Source organism: Neodiprion pinetum, chromosome 6 (assembly GCF_021155775.2).
Source record: "Neodiprion pinetum isolate iyNeoPine1 chromosome 6, iyNeoPine1.2, whole genome shotgun sequence".
In the NCBI taxonomy this organism is placed as follows: Eukaryota; Metazoa; Arthropoda; class Insecta; order Hymenoptera; family Diprionidae; genus Neodiprion; species Neodiprion pinetum.
Window position 1 is genome coordinate 1,003,637 of NC_060237.1, and position 19,040 is coordinate 1,022,676.

The 19,040-nt window shown below is 40.9% G+C and overlaps 1 protein-coding gene and 1 long non-coding RNA gene across 2 annotated transcripts in view; one reads left to right on the plus strand and one right to left on the minus strand.

Moving 5' to 3' along the window:
- KCNQ (KCNQ potassium channel) overlaps positions 1-19,040 on the plus strand; it is a 129,927-nt gene that overhangs the window by 13,472 nt on the left and 97,415 nt on the right. The window contains exons 3-5 of the mRNA XM_069137286.1: positions 4,824-5,151; positions 7,920-8,129; positions 13,443-13,617. Coding sequence (XP_068993387.1) covers positions 5,058-5,151; positions 7,920-8,129; positions 13,443-13,617 — 479 coding nt within the window. The 5' untranslated portion in view covers positions 4,824-5,057. The remainder of the gene's footprint in view (positions 1-4,823; positions 5,152-7,919; positions 8,130-13,442; positions 13,618-19,040) is intronic.
- Positions 13,495-15,965, minus strand: LOC124222261 (uncharacterized). The gene is made up of 3 exons (XR_006883986.1): positions 15,837-15,965; positions 14,723-14,771; positions 13,495-13,587 (listed from the first exon to the last, which is right to left on the minus strand). It is a non-coding gene; the product is annotated as an uncharacterized lncRNA (long non-coding RNA).

The following is a 19,040-nucleotide window of genomic DNA, read 5'->3' on the forward strand; positions in this document are numbered from 1 at the left end:
CGTAACCACGAGCCCGATTCGATAAACAAGTTTTAAAGATTTTGTAAAAATTTCAAATCGGTCGGAGCAGAATTGACGGAGGAATCTGCTCCGTCGGATTGAAAACGTGGTCGTTGGCTACTTATGCGTGCCATGTCGCCACTTTGTCATTAATTACAATGAAAAAATTCTAAAAGGTTCTTAAAACTCTAAATAATAAAGCCCTAAACTCAAATTGCTCAAAGTGTTTCCATTTACTTTAAAAAAATCTTGTAAAAAATTTGTCGAAACGTGTTTCTTCTTTTTCTTCTCGCAGCTTCGATTTCGACCCTGGATCATATTCCTCCTCAAGCCGATGAGAAATACGGTTGCAGTTATAAAAATTCACCTCGCGCGGTGGGGTTGATTCTCAACATCGTAAAGCATAAGCCCCGTCGGTGGCTGGCTTTACGGGTTGGGCTTATCTTTCGGTTAGTCCAATATTAGGACTGCACCACCCCGACTGGATCAGGAGTCTAAGGGTTGGGAGGGCGAGGGTCAGACGCGCGAGAAACAATTCTTCGTACCGACTCCTTTCTGGATCAGCCGTTGGGCTCGGCTCGGTGACGACTCGGCGTTATCGACATCGGAATCAAGGCCTTGGGCTCGTTTCCGACGAAACTCGACGGATCACTGTAACGAGCATGTGGCTCAACTTTTCATTTTTTACCTCGATTTTGAATTCTCGAAAATTCTCATAAATCCGTATATTTATTACGTCTGTAATTGAGTACGGCTGACATAAAATGCTCGATAGTCGATGCTGATATTTTTATTGATTGCTACAATCAATGCTCACCGGTTTCTCGTGGTAACGGATTTTTTTCGAAATCATTTCTTCCCGCGACGGAATACATGTCGAAATTTTCGTAAAAACGTGTGTACTTCGGACAGCAAACTTCACAACCCTTGCGCGAGGGTTGAAGGGTTGAGACAAAGAAAGAACCGTGCCTTGAAGGGGACCGTCAGTTATTTACTCGGAACTAATCATCTGTCCGAGTCAATATTTGAGAAATTTGAAAATAAAAACCACCCCTAAGCACGTACGGTACGTCTGCGCGTCTGTCTCTAAGTCACGTCGGTGTAATTCCGATGAACTAGACCCTCGAGGCTCGGCCCGTGGCTCGTATCGATTCATGCCTAGGTAAATTCAACCCCTTTATTTTCCGTCCTTCGACCTGCGCGACTCCCAGCGTTCGCCCATTAGACGTCGAGTATAATAAGCATAACGTGTAAGACTCGGCCGACCCGAAGACGGTGTTTACACGCCGATATCTGACCACCCAGTCGAGTGACACACCGTCGCCGATCCGAGGAACTTGGTCGCGATGTCCACTAAGCTATAAATATTCTAGTCTAAAAAAATAATCTAGCACGACTCGATTGAAGCGGTAAAAATTAATCGAATAATCCATTATTTCGTATTTTTTTTGTAACGGTGCATTTGAAACCAAAATTTCGTGAATTTTTATTCAAAATATTTTTCAGTTTCGGGTGAAAATATTTATTTGTCTTCCACTTATCACATTAAATAGGTAACTTAATAAGTAAGACAATGATAACAATTGATACTTTAGTCACATAAATTGATATTTTATCGAGTCGCTTATGGGAGTAAAGAACGAAAAATGATTGTGAGAAAAAATAACCGAGTTTGAAAAATAATCGATTATACCGGATTAATTGGAAAAAAATAATCGATTTATTAATCGAGGCACGGAACCGAGCTCGACTTTCGAATTCCACCGATTATTTTCCCCGTTTTCGGTAATCTCTCCAATTTGTCGTACTTAAAACTACGGATGTTCGCGTGAAAATAGAGACAGGGAAGCAGAGCGAGAGAGAGAGTGAAAAAAACGCAACTACCGGAAAAGGTGGGTTTTCTTTTTCGGCTTGGGAATTGCCGGAATTTCGGTTCTTTCATTTAATAATTCTTTGACCCTCTATTTTACTTATGCACTCCGGAATTTGCGGTAATTACGTGCTACGGGTATAAATTGAACCCGAGAACGTGTGTAAGGTACAATAAGGGGTTAGCAATTTAGTCGAAAGCTGGGGAAAGCACAGGAGCGTATAACTGCGTGGATAAATATTTGCTCTAAAATCGCGGTGAAGTGGATTTTTGAGGTTTAATTTCATTTTGTTCGGTTCCTTTTCTCCCATTTCTCCCCTTCATTTTTCTTACTCCGATACGTTTTTTCCCCTTTTTCAATCCGAAACTGGCACTACGGCTCTGCCTTGGTCCTCGTATCGTATCTTACACACAGATGCATTGCGTCGATCCAACTTTTGCAGGACGTCTTTTCAGGCATATAAGTTAAGATTCGGTGAACCGTGCAAAAGGTATCGTCGAGTATCGACGCGAAGAGAAAAATATCTTAGCCTATCATAGCATTCATCTTTACTCTGTTTCCATCTCGTCCCGCGAACCGCGAAGCTCTCTCTCCTCTCCTCGCTCGCTGCTGTCGGCATCGCAAATGCGAAAACAAAAGTGGACGGATATGCTGCAAATACGGGATTCCTTTTACCTTCGTCCTTCGTAGTCACTGTGTATCTGCTGCCTACTCGCTTCAACAGAGATATTGCTCGCAGAAAAGAGAAAAAAAAACAAAAAAACTCTGCTTCGCGGGCATCCTTAAATTCGTGCCAGAGTCTAATTTTTTACGACGATTTTACTCTGTGTACGTTTGTTTGTTTGTTTGGTGCTGTCCAATTATTTATTTCTTACTTTTGGAATACAAGTTTCTTCTAGTTTGGGGGAAAAATAGTCTGTAAGTATAAAACACAACAGCGAGACCTTTAATTTATCCTTATCATTTGTAATTTATTGTTTGTTTCCGGGTCAAAGTTATTGCGTCACAATTACACAAAATTACACGGTTGTCACAGTACGTAGAGAAGGAAATAAATCATCATATAAAACGTGGATAGATCGATCCTATACCTCGAGCTATTAGGACCGCAGTTATCTGAGTAATTAGTGCGAGGAAACGATTATACGCAATTAAACTAATTAAACAAATTGAACAATCGCTGTACATATGATACATACAGGTGTGTGTATGCACGTAATACGCAATATTATGATAATCGCTTCGTCTTCGTAAGAAATTTGTTTCGATATGTACCCTGTGTATATATGCGCACAGTCTGCGGTACGAATTCACAATTTCTCCGAGCGTTTCTAATTAGTGAGATATGACAAAATGTCAACGGCTTACCGCATCGCGTCGCATCGCGTCCCGTTTACATGGTACCACAATATCAACCCTCAGAAACTGGACGTTGTTGAATAATTAAAACAGAAAAGAATAATCACAAATAGTACAGTCTTTTATTTAGCTAGTCCTACGCACAGGTTCTTGTAACTCACTGTAGGTTTCTTACATTTGTACTTTCTTGTAAGTACGTTTGTAACTTATCGCTGGTAAATAAATAAATAAATAAATAAATTGCCTTACATCGCCGTGGATGTATGGGTATCTACGTATTATGTCTTGCATGGCTGGTAAATTTGTTCTGTAACACTGTCGTAAATTAGCCATAGTGGTTCAATTTATCGATCGGCGTTCGGCCATCGCAAATAATGCCTGTATTAAAACGAACGACGACGAGGATCCTCGTTGTTGTTGTTTTTTCTTTCCTTATTGTGGTGTTTTACTTATTTTCTCCATCAACTCGGCATGATTGGATCGATTATTTTTTTACTACACTTTTTATTTTTCGCGCGAACCGAACGTTTTCTTACCCCAAAAGTCCATCAGGGTACGGATAGCGATCGTGATCGTATCAAATTATTCATGCGAACAAATCGACGAGTAAAGACAGGTTCGTGAATTGAACTCGCAGACACCAATATCACAAGCCAGATTTTCCTTCTTTTCTTTTTCTTATGAATACTCGTCATGATTTATTATTCCGGAATGCTGTATGGACAAACTGTACCTATACATGTGGATATTATATTCGATCAATTTTGTTCTGCCTCATTATCAGAGATATGTTTTCCATTGCCGATATTTCGATGGGATTTTTGCGTGCTTAAAGTCCCGATTATACCGTCTGCAACGAGTTATCCATGTTTTAATTATACGGAACATCGCGAAAAAAAAGACAAATATAAAAATAAAATTGTGTAGTATATGCATATAATGAATCACTAACGACTACAACTCGCAGTTGTTGCAATTAAAAGTGTTTTATTCTTATTTCTGGATCTCGCTTGTTTCCGAAAATTAATTACAACTAGTTCCCAACCCGCCACCCTCCGTTATGTAGTTTAGTGAACGGCTTAAAATTCTCCAATTTTAAATTTCATTCTAGTATTATACAACCTAATCAGATGAGCGAAATTTTGCATTGTAAATTTCGATCACAAGCAGAAATATCGCTTGCATAAACAAAGCATGCCAATAATGAAAAAATCATCATTTTATTACAACGAACTGAGAAATCTTTCTTGTAAAATTAAACAAGCAATTTCTTTATCAAATGTGTTCACTCTTTTCGCCGATGAAACTATTTCTTCTTCTCTTCGATACACCTCCGAACACGCTTCGGCTTTCCATTTTCTGTTTCTCTGTTAAATTAAATGGAAGTAGGAAATCACTTTTGCGTAGGATTCTTGTAATCAATAACACGATACCAGATTTCGAATTGAACGGGAGTTTCACTCCAAACGAAACCAGAGACTGGAGTTTTGAGTATTTTCCCCGGTTTCAGCGAGTGAGAATCTTTCAGAAACAGGATAAAACCCCGTGCAGTTTTTCGCTTGCATCCCTGTAAAGTAAACTTGTTTGTTCCAGGCCGCCGGGCGGGTGTTCCGTGTCTCGTGACGAAATCGGCGACCCGGCGTTGCGCGGGGCATGGTCCTAGGTGTGGGGGCAGGGCGATGACGCTTTACCGCCACCCACCGTCGCCTCCACGCGTTTTCCGCACCCCGGCCCCGGTCCCGGTCCCCGTTCCTCGTCTAGACCCCCCGGACTCCTCGACCTCGGACCCGCCGCCGCCCTCTTCGACCCTCCGAGGACGCTGCGGCCATGAGGAACCACTCGAGGCACCACGAACATCTTCATGGCCAAGCCATGCCCTTGGACGAGGTCCAAGGACTCCTGCCTCCGGCTTCCAGGACAGGTCTGTTACCATTTTAAACAATTCTTACGCCCTTCATCGCTGACGGGTCGAAGGAAAAATTTGCGCTTCCGTTTTTAACGCGGAGAAAAGATTTGCTCGCCTTGCGGTAATTGTAGAAAAACGAAGCGAAGCTTTTTTTTTCGGTTAAAAAATTAATCGCTTACACAGAGTCGATTTGAAATAATTCTTTCGTCGTTGAGAAAAATTTCTAATTCTCGTCGGAGCTGTAACTCAATGTGCGCCAATTACTCGTTTTTTTCTTTCTATAACTGAAAAATATGGTTACGAGTAGAAGATAAGTACAAGAGTCTTGATATATAACCTGTTTTTTAGTAACTTATTTATTTTAATGATATAATCACAGTACAATTATTACGTGTCGTTGCAATTGTGATTGCTCGACGTTGAGATGTAATAAAAATATTGCGTAACCCGATGAGATCTGATTTGGATCGAAAAAATGTGGTAAAGACGTATAAGGTCGAAGCGATTATCGTTCCATTTATCGGGAAACGTAAAGTACATATTGATGACTACAGGAATATTGTCGTGACGGTAAATAGTCACTTGATACGCCAAAAGTTGCGAAGCTCGTTTTACCATCCTAATTTTCTAGTCAGTCTTACGAAACGAAATACGATACGACGGCCAACCCCTGAATTTTCAATCATCCGGTCGCTTTTATCAAAACAATTTTATCTCCAAGCGTTTCGAATCACTCAAAACCTACAACTGATTCTTAATCGGAGAACAATTTAACGAAGAAGAAATTAACCCCCGTCCACTTGCACGGGTCTCTATAATATCTCTCGGCGTTTCAGCGATTAAGAAGACAGCGCCCCTGTTATATGAAAAACCGGCAAAGACGGTAAAGGTAGGTCGAAGGTAACGCCGAATCGTGTTAACCGGGAAGACAGCCGGAGGTGAAGGGGACGGAGGGAAAAGTAATTTTGACAAGAAGGCCAACAGGGTGGATGAAATTTTTCTTTCCCGCACTCTGGGGTCAAATTTACTATGAATTATGGTCACGTGATTTACGAAGATGGTTGCGTGCCGGGGTTCCGTCGCGACGCCGTGTATATACACACACATGCATACATGTGTGTTCGCACAAACACACCCACACACACTTATAAATACAAATACACGCGGTAATGAGACGTGGGAGGTTCAGCCTCTCGTTTGGGTTCGTCTTAACGGTGCTTCTTGTTTCGAGTTACGTCGTGTAGAAGAAGATGGGTTGTTAACGTTGAAATCTCGGAACACGTGGACGCGAAAAGGAATCGACTGAAACCCGTCGGAATCACTTTGCTATACATGTACAAGTAAAGTTTACCACCTTGCTTGTTTTATTGTCGGGATCAAAAAAATTTCGCGAATATAAATTTTGAAACTTTAATTGTAGTTGGATTTCGAAGGGATTTCAAAAAGTTGCGTGGACGTCCATGCAGGATCCGCGCGGTCTGAGGTGAATATCCAGTGTGCCCTTCGTACTACGTTCATGGGTTTCACAATCGGTATAATATTCTTACAACAAAACGTGTTCTTTTGTCATTTTCTTTTCATTTTTAATCTCCGTATTTCTCGAAACGAATTTCAACGATTCGCCGCCTCGTTTTAGAACGAACTTTGATATTAGAGAGGGCTTGCGAATATTTACTCGAATTATACGCTCTTCGAAAGTTCAACATCTCTGCGTTATATACATTCTGCGCTATCGTCGCGCAAATTACATTAAACTTATATATTTACCAATAATTGAACGTAAATAAATAATCGTTTCTACTCTTCGTCTTTTCGGCTGGAGGTATAACATTAAACTCCGAAATCTCGGGCTTATTTCTCAAAAAATGTCTCACAGTTTATTCTTACGTTTTTCTGGTACGAAAAGTTCGCTCTAGTTTTTAGAATTTTACGTGCACTGGGTATAATATTCACAAACTAACGGTGTAACGGAGTTTGAAATGAAGAGAGAAACAATTTAGGAAAATGTTATTCATCAAATAGTAATCGTGAGAAAAAGGTGAGAAAATTTGGATACAAAACGCTATCACGTAGTTGTACATCATCCACTTTTAAAAAGATTGAGGGAAGCTTTTGGTCGGTTACGTGATGCGAAATCACGTAGGTAAAACATTTTTATACCTGTATCGTATAGGAAATCGATCGGTTATGTATTACGCGACGAAGTGGCGTTATAAAACAGCGGACGAAACGTTTCACATTCGATGACATTTCACGGTGATTCGAATCAACGAATCATCGGCACGGCAGGCGTTAATAATAATGATAATCATACTATAACGGGATCCCAAATTTTGTACCCTTAAGAAATTTCCTCCGGCTGGTGAGACATGTTTATTGAATTCGACATAATCAAAGACTACTTTCCCACCACCTCGTCGTACCTTCACGCATTTGGCTCAGACTCTAAAAGACTTACGAAGCACTCCAACTAGTCAATCTTTCGAGATTATACGGTTCAACGTTAAACGCTTAGTAATAATATCGAGCCGCGAAATATATCACTTCGCGTATAAAGAGAATCTTTGGCCTGCTTCGTAACGTTAAACTGTGTAGGCAACTAGAAAAAAATCATCAGGATCAATACCCTTATCGTCACAGTTATTTTACTTTTTTTGCTACAGCAATCATTGCACCTGTCATTGGAGTTTATTCACTAGCGGGGAAAGGAGAGAGGGTATATTTTACACACCTAAACACTCAACGAAGGATTGACGAAGATCCCTTTGGCTCTCTTTTTACAGGTAACCGTGGACCGCTTAGCGTAACAATTGTCCAGGTGGGCGGAAACGGCGGTAATGTGGGAACATCCGGGGGCGGCGGCGGCGGCGTCGGCGGCGGGACCGGCGATCTGTTGGGTCTCGAACCGCCGTCCGACTTGAAACCGGCGGCATCCCCCTTGTCGGACATCAGCGCCACTCTGCAATCAGATAACAACGACACCTACACGGGGGGTGAGTGATTTCAATCTTAATTGGTATCTCACTTGTTAGTTTGAAACTACTGCGGGATTCTGGAGAGATTTTGTTTCTTAAGGTTTCCCGTTCCTTGTCGATTATACTTTACGTACCTAACTAATTGTTGTAAACTTTTATTGACTGAAGTTTAATAACTTTATTTATTTATTTTTTTTTTCATCAACTAGCGGAATTACGGTTTTTGCGAAGAAGTTGAATCGAGCTGACTTTTTAGTTCGGTGATTTGGTTTTAAAATCGAGTCTGCGGACGAGTGGATTTTCTAGTTTTAAGTGGTGAAATATAATTGTTAGATTTAATAACATTACACTAATTGTAAGCCCAAAGTACAGTGGAACCGGTTTGCGTGATGTAAGTCGACTTAACAACGAACCCGCGCCCACGGAGTTTATAATACTCGGAAATTAATGAAGCCACTTTATATTGTGCGTAGAAAGAGGTCTGAAATTATACTTGGAAAACAAGCTCGCGGTGGACAAATTTTCTTGATTAAACAAGACTGGAGAAAAAAGAAGCGTGCAACAACACGAGTATGTATATATATATATATACAACATGTGACGAGAAATTCTTGATATACTTTTTACGATATTATTTTTCTTATATTCAGCTGCAAAAATAACCCACGGATAAATTAGTAATGATCGATGATATTTGTCCGGTCCAAGTATAACGACAAAGCCTGAAGGCTAAGCGCAGGAATTCATCTCTGGTCCAGAGGTCAAGTGATTTATTTTTTAAATTTTACGTTTCCTAAGCGGATTCGTATCTTGTGCACTACATTTTACGGAATCAGAGGCTGGATTTAATATGTTGTTTCAAAGAGCTTTGCTGCGGTGTGTTGAATCAAGTGGCTTGTATTTAGTAGAAAAGAAAAAGTGGCGGAAAAAATTTCAAGCATAAAGCTCGGACAGCGTTGTAACGCGTGGATTATACATCAGAAAAGCCTAATGCAGTGGAAAAAGATCGGCTAAAATTTGTTGTACCGTGCACACCATTTCACTAAGGTCGATGGTAATTACTCGTGTTTGCGCCTTGGGTCCTTGCAGCGGCGGAAAGTCGGATGACGTCATATCCTGCGGCAGGAAACGTTTTAGAACCTCGATCTTTCTCTCGTTTCTTTACCTCTCCTTCTCTCTCTCTCTCTCTCTTGCTCAGGAGCTTAGCTCGAGAATGAATAAAGGGGCTGCCGTGAGCATTAGTACCTACCGGAGTAGAAGCAATATCAAAGACGAGCTGAGGCTCCTCTATACAATATACATTATACATATACCGATGTATGTATACCTACAATAGGGAAGATAGAGGATGATATATCTAAGAATGGAAGTCTTCCGACTCGAAGGCGCCGAAGCATAACAACAATAACGTCAACAATATGTTATAACAACAACAGCAACAATAACATCGAGGACGAGAAGACCGTTGAAAGGTGAAAGTCAAAAACGAAAAAGCAAAAAAGTACATCCGTGAAAAAATTTATCCAAAAACTATATTTTAGCATTATGACGGGTACGAAATGAAGGTACCATTTTTCACCGAAAACTTATGGCATGCTTTTTACTTTTCTTTCTTTCTTTCGTCCTTTTGCCACACGCAACTGGATTTGGATGCCAAAAGCTATGCATGTGATGTGTGCTTTTGCGTTGAAAAACACAATTTATTTTTTGTTTTTCCGTTCGTCGTTACATTTCATGCGAAAAGCGTAAGGGGGCAGTTTTTTCTTTCGAAGAGTTTATTTTCCTCCATCTTCTCGTCCCTGGGTATGAAAGCGATTTATCTTCTCGGGAATTTGATTTTTTTTTTTTTTAATAGTTGGCTTTTTATACCTTCCTCTTGGTTCCGCTTGTTTTTTTTTTTTTTTTTGTTTTTTTGTTTTTTTCGTATCTCTAGCTTCTGTGTGCAAGAGACGGAGCATTGATTGATCAGGCTCGACGTCAATTCCGCCCTTAATTGAAGCACCGTGGCGAACTCTCCTTCTCGTACTCACTCACCGAGAGTTTTTCGAGAGGCGATGAGAGTAAGAGCTCACGCTCAAGATTCTCGCCGCGAAGGATTTTACTGGAAAGAAAATGAAAGGAATCGGAGAAGGAGAAAGGAAAAAAAAAACCATCATGCAAATAATGTGATTCTGCAATCTATTTATACCGAGGCATATAAAAAATTAAACAGCAATAACAATTCCGACATGGTAAAACTAAAAACTTACGAAACAATAGTCAATACTGAGATCCCATTATCGTGTGTTGCTGAAAAATCGCCTTTTGAATTACAATTTTACCAGTGGCTGAAGAAAAACAAATCTGAAAACATTCCCGAGACCCTTCTGGGTTTGTAAGAAAATCACACTAAAAAATGATTAGAATCATCGATGATCAATTCCTCATATGCGTACAGAAATTGCGAAAATTTATTTCACAAATTTATAATTAATGTACTGCGATATTTTTTCGATTCATACATCAATGCCGATGTTCGTACGTTCGCATCGGCACTTGGAAGAGTTCGTTTAAAGACACAAGTATATAACGTATAACGTATATAAAATACATATACATATATATGTATACGTTACAACTGTACAGAGAGTCGTGTTTACGGTTTCGATATAAGCGCAGGTGTACAAGCAAAATCCACTCGGAGATACTGCGCTGGGATTACGGAACCGCGACGATTATTCCGCCATCGAAATAACATCCGCAAGTCACAGACGAAACCAAGGAGAGGTTCTTTCTTTTCCGGAAAGCGATTAGGCTTCTTCCGGAGTGACGGGGAAGGCGGAGCGCGGATGATACGTTCGTCCGTCTGTCCGACTGTCCGTCTGTCTGTCTGGGAATACGACGTGGGAGGGAGATGATAAGAAGAGGGTGAAAATAAATATAAAAATGGCGGAGGATCGGGCGCCCGAACGAATCCGAATCTGGAACATCGAGCACGTGGTTCTTCTGTATCCGGGGCTACTTTGGTATAAGCGTTAATAGGATTACCCTGCAGCGCGGTGGTCAGCTTCGCTGGGGTCCCGGTCAGTGTTGTGCCAGCCGACGTCCAGTGGAATTTATTCTTCCTCGGGAACACGCGCCGACTCTCAGTTTTCGTTCCAACAATTTTCTCCTAATTCTTCCTTGTCGACTCTCGCAAGCTTCCGGTGCGTTGTTCAAACTTTTTACACCGCCAATTCTGACTTTGGGGAATGAACGCGAGTGTCACGCACTATTGTCAGAGGGTGCGTTTTACCTGCAGTGTCTGTGTGACGCAGCCACCAACCGCTATACGGTTGAAATCGCTCACGTGGACCGAGACCACGTGATTTCGACGTCTGCGTAACTCGACGAATCGCGATGAGAGGCAGTGACAATTTCAGCTGATTAAAAATCCTTGTATTTTGCGTACACTTGCCGGAATTCCGGGGTTGTTGCCGGTAATTCGAGTTTTCAATTCCGATCGATACCGCAGCCGAAATATTCGAAAGTTGATCAAGGCGACGGAGCTTTTCGCGCTCTCCTCGAACAACGCGTCGAATCCGGACTGTACGTTTTATTTTGTTCTTGTCATAATCGGGCTTCAAGTGAAAATAACGACTAACTCGTTCGATGCGACATTTCAGTGGGATTTCGACTCGTGCGAGCGACGAGTGAAAAATAATTTGAAATACGACGACAAGACGGGGAAAGAAAATGGAGTGTAAACCGGGTTTTCACGAAGCTACGAGCGATAGCTTCTCCGCAAGCTGAACCGCTGCAGTGGCTTCGTATTTTATTATGGAACGAAGACCGAGGCGTTTGGAGCTACCAGATGTATTCGTGATCGATTGTAGCGCGGACCAGGATGGAAACAACAACGGGACACCGGTGTTTAAGTCCCATTCGGTCTACAGGAATTCAAGTATTCGACGAAAGCCGTACAACAATCGCAGAATAAGTATTTTTGTACCCACGCCGCACAATATTTTTTTTTTTTTTTTGTGCTCTTACTTTCCGTTTCCTTCGTATTTTAACAGCTGGGTGAAGCGAGTGTCGCGGAATCGGATGATTTGGTGTAAGAGCAAGACCGGTAGGATTATTTCTTCCGTTTTCTGGTCCACGTTCCTTGATCTACAAAATTTTATTCACCGTTCGGTAAAATTGTTCCAAGATAACTGGATTGCGGAGGATTTTAAGTCGACTTGAGAATGAAAATTAGCAATCTCGAGCGCAATGAAAAATTGTGGCGTTGTATAATTATGATCCGGAAGCGTCGCGTAGAAAAAGAAAAAGGATGGAGAGTAATTTTTAACGCCGAAGAAATGAAACAACTGTGTTATTTTTCTTGCGTTTTTAATGAAATTGGGAAGGACGAATTGTCTCGGTTTGTTATCATTTTCACAGTTTCTTCATCACGCGTCTAGAAAAAATTTCTTACCAACCTATAATCAGGCAGTCGAAGGACCTCCGTGGCGATAAACATTATTGTAATATTGACGCGTGTTGGCGCCGGAAAAGGAGTTTCTTTGCAATGTAAAGAAACACAGCCACACAGAAATGTAATGGGCGTTCCAAACTCGTCCGCAGCCTTAGAAACTTAACCTCGACATGACGTAGAGACCGTAACTGTGTTAGAGAGAAAAATACGAGGTTCGCGTATATTATCATAAAGTATACACATATTTTCCGTTTCGCCGATACGTAGTCGTTTATCATTCCGATTCCAATTCCAATTCCAATTCCAATTCCCTTATATTACACCCGCCTGTTTACGTATACTTGCACATGTACGTATTTACTTCTTCACCTACAACTCGTACACACATACCTATACCTCTATTAGTATATCGTTTCCAAGATCACGTCGAATCTGTGTCATCACTGTCATTATTGCTATTGTATCCACGCCTATGCCAACGATCATTTTCTTCGACCCCGTCGGAATCCATCGGTGATTGATCACCGTGTGTCAAATCAACCGAGCTTTGATGTATTCTTGTATTTACCGTCTTGCATTCAACGGATGAATAAGCGGAACTCCATTCCAGGGAGAGTAATTCCTTACATGTCTTTACACGGTGTCCGGCGACCCTGAAAATGTCCTTGACTTTTGCTTGTCCTTCAAAAGTCCTGGAAACTATCCTTGAATTTGTAACGGATTTTTTACCGACCGCCATCCTTTATAGAAGAAAATTAACGAAGAATCCGATTTAAAGGAGATAAAATGAGCAACAACTTGATTAGCTTACTTTCTTCCAGTCGGATGATTTATTTCTGGAGGTTTTTGTTTGTCTGATCTAACATTTTTCTTCCCATCACACGATTCGACAGGTCTCGATCCGCGCCTCCTTCTCGGCGGAATCAGCGGTGGCGATCGTCTCGCGTGGGAAGGACGATACCAGATCAAGGAACATCGGAGAGCCGGGAAAGCCACGTTTCAGGGTCAGGTCTACAACTTCCTCGAGCGGCCCACCGGCTGGAAATGTTTCGTCTATCACTGCTCAGTGTAAGTTACTTTCAATCAAATTGCATATAGAACGAAACAACAACGATAATAAAAGGTTTATTGGCGTATAATGGCGTCAAGATCGGGGTGAGAATTTAGCCCTCTGCAGGACAGCGTCGTTTTACGCTTTATCCATAAAAGCAGATTTTCGTCCTTTTCGTAGTCAGGTGAATACTGCGATTCACAGATGATATTCAATATCGGAGCGATGTTGTAAAGTTAAATATTCAACTATGCCAACACGGTGAACAAAGTCTATCAATGAATTTTATGGAAAATAGCGTTCTGAATAAAACGAGCGGTGGTGAAATAAAATCGGACGAATCTCATGGATTTTCAACCATTCTGAAGCGGTTTGATGCTTCTGTCAATATAAATTCCAGTACCTTGTTTAAAATTTTCAGTTTTAAACAGATCTTCGTAGCTTGCGAATAATCCTTGTGAAAAAAACCATTGTGAAGGATAGATTTTTGAGGAAACGAACTTGTTGTATGGGGGAGAAACCGAAAAGAGGCTTTTAGACGTTGTGTAACGGGCGGTGAATGCGGAGAGAGTCTAAGGCCTTTTCTCCCTTACACCGTTAACCTTGGCTCGTCCCCCAGAACGGGGCGCGTAAGCCGTTTTCAGGTACATAATGCATCGGTCCCTACCATTTATTTATTTATAAGTCTAGGTCTAGGGCGAGTATAATGGTATCGCGGTGCACCCTGGAATACCATAAGACAAACCCTAAGAAACTCGCGCCCATGCGGCAAGACAGATCGATGATGCGATGCATTCATGCACTCGGCCATGTTACGCCGCATTTTAACTTATCAGGCACGTGGCGTGGGGCAAATATATTGCGGTGCACGGCGTTGGCGTCAAAACGATTACTTTTCGCCTATATACAGATAAGAATCCGAAATTAAAACTACTAGAGCTTGAATATAATGTAGAACATTAACTGCTACTCGGATCAGTTTTCATCGCTTCGATGTAGGTATTCAGTTTCTTTGTTTGTTTTGCATTTAATAATTTTCAATTTTCATAATTTTAGGGTAGTTATGTTTTTACCAGCATCTTCAGCTGCCACGGAATTAAACAAATAAGTAATTTGGCTTACCTTGACGGAGCCTCCGACTGAGAACTTTCCGCTGAGACGTGTTTCGAGCCTGTAACACATTAACGAATCAAGTTTCTTCGTTCTTACATTTTGTAATATAATTAAGGCGCAAACTACGTTGCCGACAAAACACAAAAAATAGTCAGTAGTCCGAATTGAGAAAAGCTGCGTCGATCGAGATATTTTTATTTTTTTTTGATATCGGTAATCGAATAACTCGAAAACTACTGGACAAATCATGTCCAAAATCTTGTCTGTTCCAAGGAAACCCAGTCGATTGAAACAAACATCGCCCAAATACGTTGAATCGTTTCCACACACAGGCACACTCACAAAATTGCTGGAGACAATTTTCTATACCTTCAAACGATAGAGATCTTAAAAATTGAATAAATCTTTGCGAAATAATCAGATTAATTGCAGGCGCGAATCTCCTCGGCCACTACAATCGTCCGATTAATCAACCGTGCACAGAGAGTGAGATGCAGACGGTTGGAAATATGATCGGACAAAGTGCAAAAATCGTTCATGATGAAAGCGCGAGTCGATGAGGCATAAACGAAAGCCGGCAATTCCTCTTGCAATATCATTGTTCGCCGGCGGTGTTATCATTGCTATTGTTCATCGGGGCGTCGATAAACCTTATTGAGCGGTACCAGCTATGACGTCACGTAGTGTGGAAATAATTGCGAGAATAATTCCCGTCGTGGCCGTATACCCCGAGCGAAAATGATGATGACTGTATGAATTTTACAGAGTCGAAAGGATAATTGGCAAGAAACATGGAAATCTGTTAGAAATTCGGAGCAACCTGAACTTGTCTACGGTTTACGCTAAAGTATTCGGTATTCCTCGCGATGGCGAATTATCTGCACAAATATTTACGTCACGGATCCGCTCGATCTCCAGTTATTTAATAATTAATTTCACGGCGCTTCCGATTTAGCGAATATCTCGCGTGTGTTGGCCCGCGTTTCCAAATCTGTACGTCTCCCCTGCATATGTTGTGCGCCTAAATTCCCACGTGTCCAGCCATCGACCGTTTTGCGTCCACAACGCGGGAGTGTCTCTATCCAATTAACCTGTAGACAGTTTGCTAATAACATGTATGTACAGGTATATCGGGGCTCCAATTTGCATCCGTCCTAATTTACTTGATTACTGCAACGATATGTTCCCCTTGCCCCTCGTACATAGTTGTTAGTAATGACTGCCTTCACGCTGCTGTCACGCGACGCGCTCTATCATCTCCAGCGTCTGTAAGTTGACGGCTGAAAAAAGAAGAAGAACCATTACCAAAAAGCTTGGAATCATTACCAAAACACATTTTTACATTTCAAAGTTCGGAGAAATATTCTCATCGTTATTTATTCATGCACCGAAATTTATCTGATTGTGGCAAGATTTTGAGTGCCGATTCGTTGCGAATCTAATACGTCAAATTGTTTCATCGGGATACTCTGACCAGCGTATTGTAATCAAAGGGATTAGAATGGACCGGAAAATCTTGGAATAATCGTTTTTCTTGCTACCGTCAAAAATAAATCACGATTGTTACATACACTGTCCTGTAGAAGGCTGCGAGTATTCGAGTCATCGAATAATCGAACGTGCAAAATTTTCATACCAACCGAGTTAGGATTGGCGGTTTTTTTTTTGGCCGATAGTGGGTACAGCGTGCCTTGTGCTTTTATTGAGTGAAAAAGGAACGTAAAAATCAACCGAAAAAAATACGTCGAGAACCCGGAGAACCGAAGGAACTGATCGGCAAAGTCTTTTTCCTCGCGACGCCTGCCGCTCGACTGGCCGACGTGTTGCCGACCGTTTCTACTCGCTTCGCCTGAGCTCCGATCAGCCAGATGGCGGGCTAGGCACGGACGTCTTCCACTGTGGCGCCGCGCGTTTTTGTGTCACGTGTTTGCGGGCTGGAGGTCGAAAAATAGATTGGCAAAGTATTGGAGGGGTTACAGTATCGAGTTGAGGATGAAAAAAAGGAGGGTCAAAATTTTGAATACTCCAAATGAGTGAGTTTTTGAGTACACGAGGTCCAAATTGGTGGAGAAAGGCTCTTAAATATCGATTTCGAAACGAACTAGAAAATAAAACAATACTGCGTACATGTACGTGACTTGTTTGATTTATAATCGAAAAACGGCGAAACCTTGTATTTTTTCTGATATCGATTTGACGATATTATTAAAAGAAATACAGATATTCTTAGGGCATAAATTATTATGTACGATCGAAATGACTGAAATCATAGCGTCGTGCGGAGGGCAAATGCTCGTTTTTTCATTTACGAAAAGTTGAGTATATTCTATTGAGAAGAATCGTGATAACAGTATCTGTTTAAATAATGAAACTACACTTTTGAAAATCTTGAATGTCGATATTATTATTCTGACAAAATTGAAATTTCGCGATTGATTCTTCTCTTGTGGTAAGACAGTGAAAAAACAACAATAAATAAAAAGGGATTCTAGTTTTGAAAATTCTGCAATGTTAGGATCCTTAACCACTGACCTTCTTTTTTCGTTCAGGAATGCAAAATTCAGGATATTTGACTAGAGCCAGAATCGTTTTATCTCGACCTGGAAAAACGAAATAAAGAAATACATACTCGATACGATTTGACTCGCAATCAGGTGCCATAAATCGCACCTGCTCGCCTATCCAGAATCTCTGTACATATACATACATTTACACGTGTATGTATATGTATGTAGAGAGACAAATGGATTATATATAAATTTCACATCACGTAAGGGCGAAGCCTATATACCTACGTAGATATTACACGGACATGTAAGCCAGTAGGTACCGCCACTTTGTCTTGGGCAGGCATCTCGCGTGCTTTGAATGTCTCTTCTGACTCACCCGCAACTATTTCACCTTTTATTTATTTATCCATCTATCTCCTCGACTCTCCTTATACCTCGGCTCTTTATATCTCAGGCAGGTACTCGGGCAATTAATCGTGAGAACGAGAAAGAGGGAAATATAAAAAAAAAAAAACCATTGCTCTACGAACAGTTTTAAATGTATGCATGCAACCGATAATACCTCTGCGAGGCCGCAGCTAGAAACGTTACCCAACCCAACGAAACGTTGATTCAATAATCGCTGTTTCGCTGCTTCGAAAACAAGTCCGAGTTTAATTTACAAAATACGAGTTTGGCCATTTTGTAATAAGTTTTAAGGAGTTTTAGGTTATTATAATTTATCACGGCAATATCGTTACAAGCACGAATCTGATTTATTTCTTTGACGAACGAATTTACCGCATCTAGGTGTGTTTCTTCTTTACTTACCTCTCTACCATTCTCTCGGAATTTCAAAGCTCGCCCGACGTTCCGCGGTAAAATTTTACAGCCTCAAAAATGTACGTACAGAAAGAACCTAATGACTCGATGCAAGTACACATGTGCATACACGTAGCTTTATGTACCAGACAATGTTATTTCGACCTCCGCATGCATGCTCACCCTAGTAACAACTTTATATCCGTGCAATTCTGCGAGGTGAGGCTGATGCTGATCTGCAAAAGCATTGCTTCGTTCGTTCGTTCGGGAGTGACTTACACACGCGCATAGACGTTATCCTCCTTCAGTCACGCAAGAGCCTAGGGCAGTAAAAATTTATAGCGAGTCGTGAAAAGTTTCTGCAGAGTCCGCGGCAGCCGCGCGACCCGTTCGACCCGTCTCTTTTTACTTTCCATTCCGCAGGTTTCTCAGACGAAATTAATTTTTCTATTCTTTTTCTTTTTATTTTCACCCCGTGCCGGTCGATCTTTTCCCGTAAAATAAAGTGCAGCTGTATAAAGCTTCGCCTCGATGCGTGATTTTTCATCGAGAATTGCAATGTAACCCTGAAACTTTACGCCTGCCCGACGCGTGATTATTTTTACTCGATGTGCACGGTTTGGTTTTACTTCTGGTTGGTCAAACTAAACGCCTGCTTATATTAAAAATTTTATTCTTTTTATTTTCAAGTTTCTATTGAAATAAATAAATTTCGATTGTATACATCGAATAATAACCAAAACCTTTGTTTATTACTTATAAAGTTAGTTTTTGTGTTTATTTTACGTTGATAAATAAGGCTTGAAGTTTTTGGTTGATATAGCTAATATGGAAGACTATTCGGAAGAAACAGAAAAACGTTTTCACCAAGACGTGACGGACTTTATCGTTATTATCGTTATATCGTTGATACGAGAAAGTCCATTCGAAAATAGAAGTACGACAAATATACATTTTTAAACGTTGTTTATCAATTCTCTCAACATTTGTAGTTTATTGCAAATTATTAGTTTTGA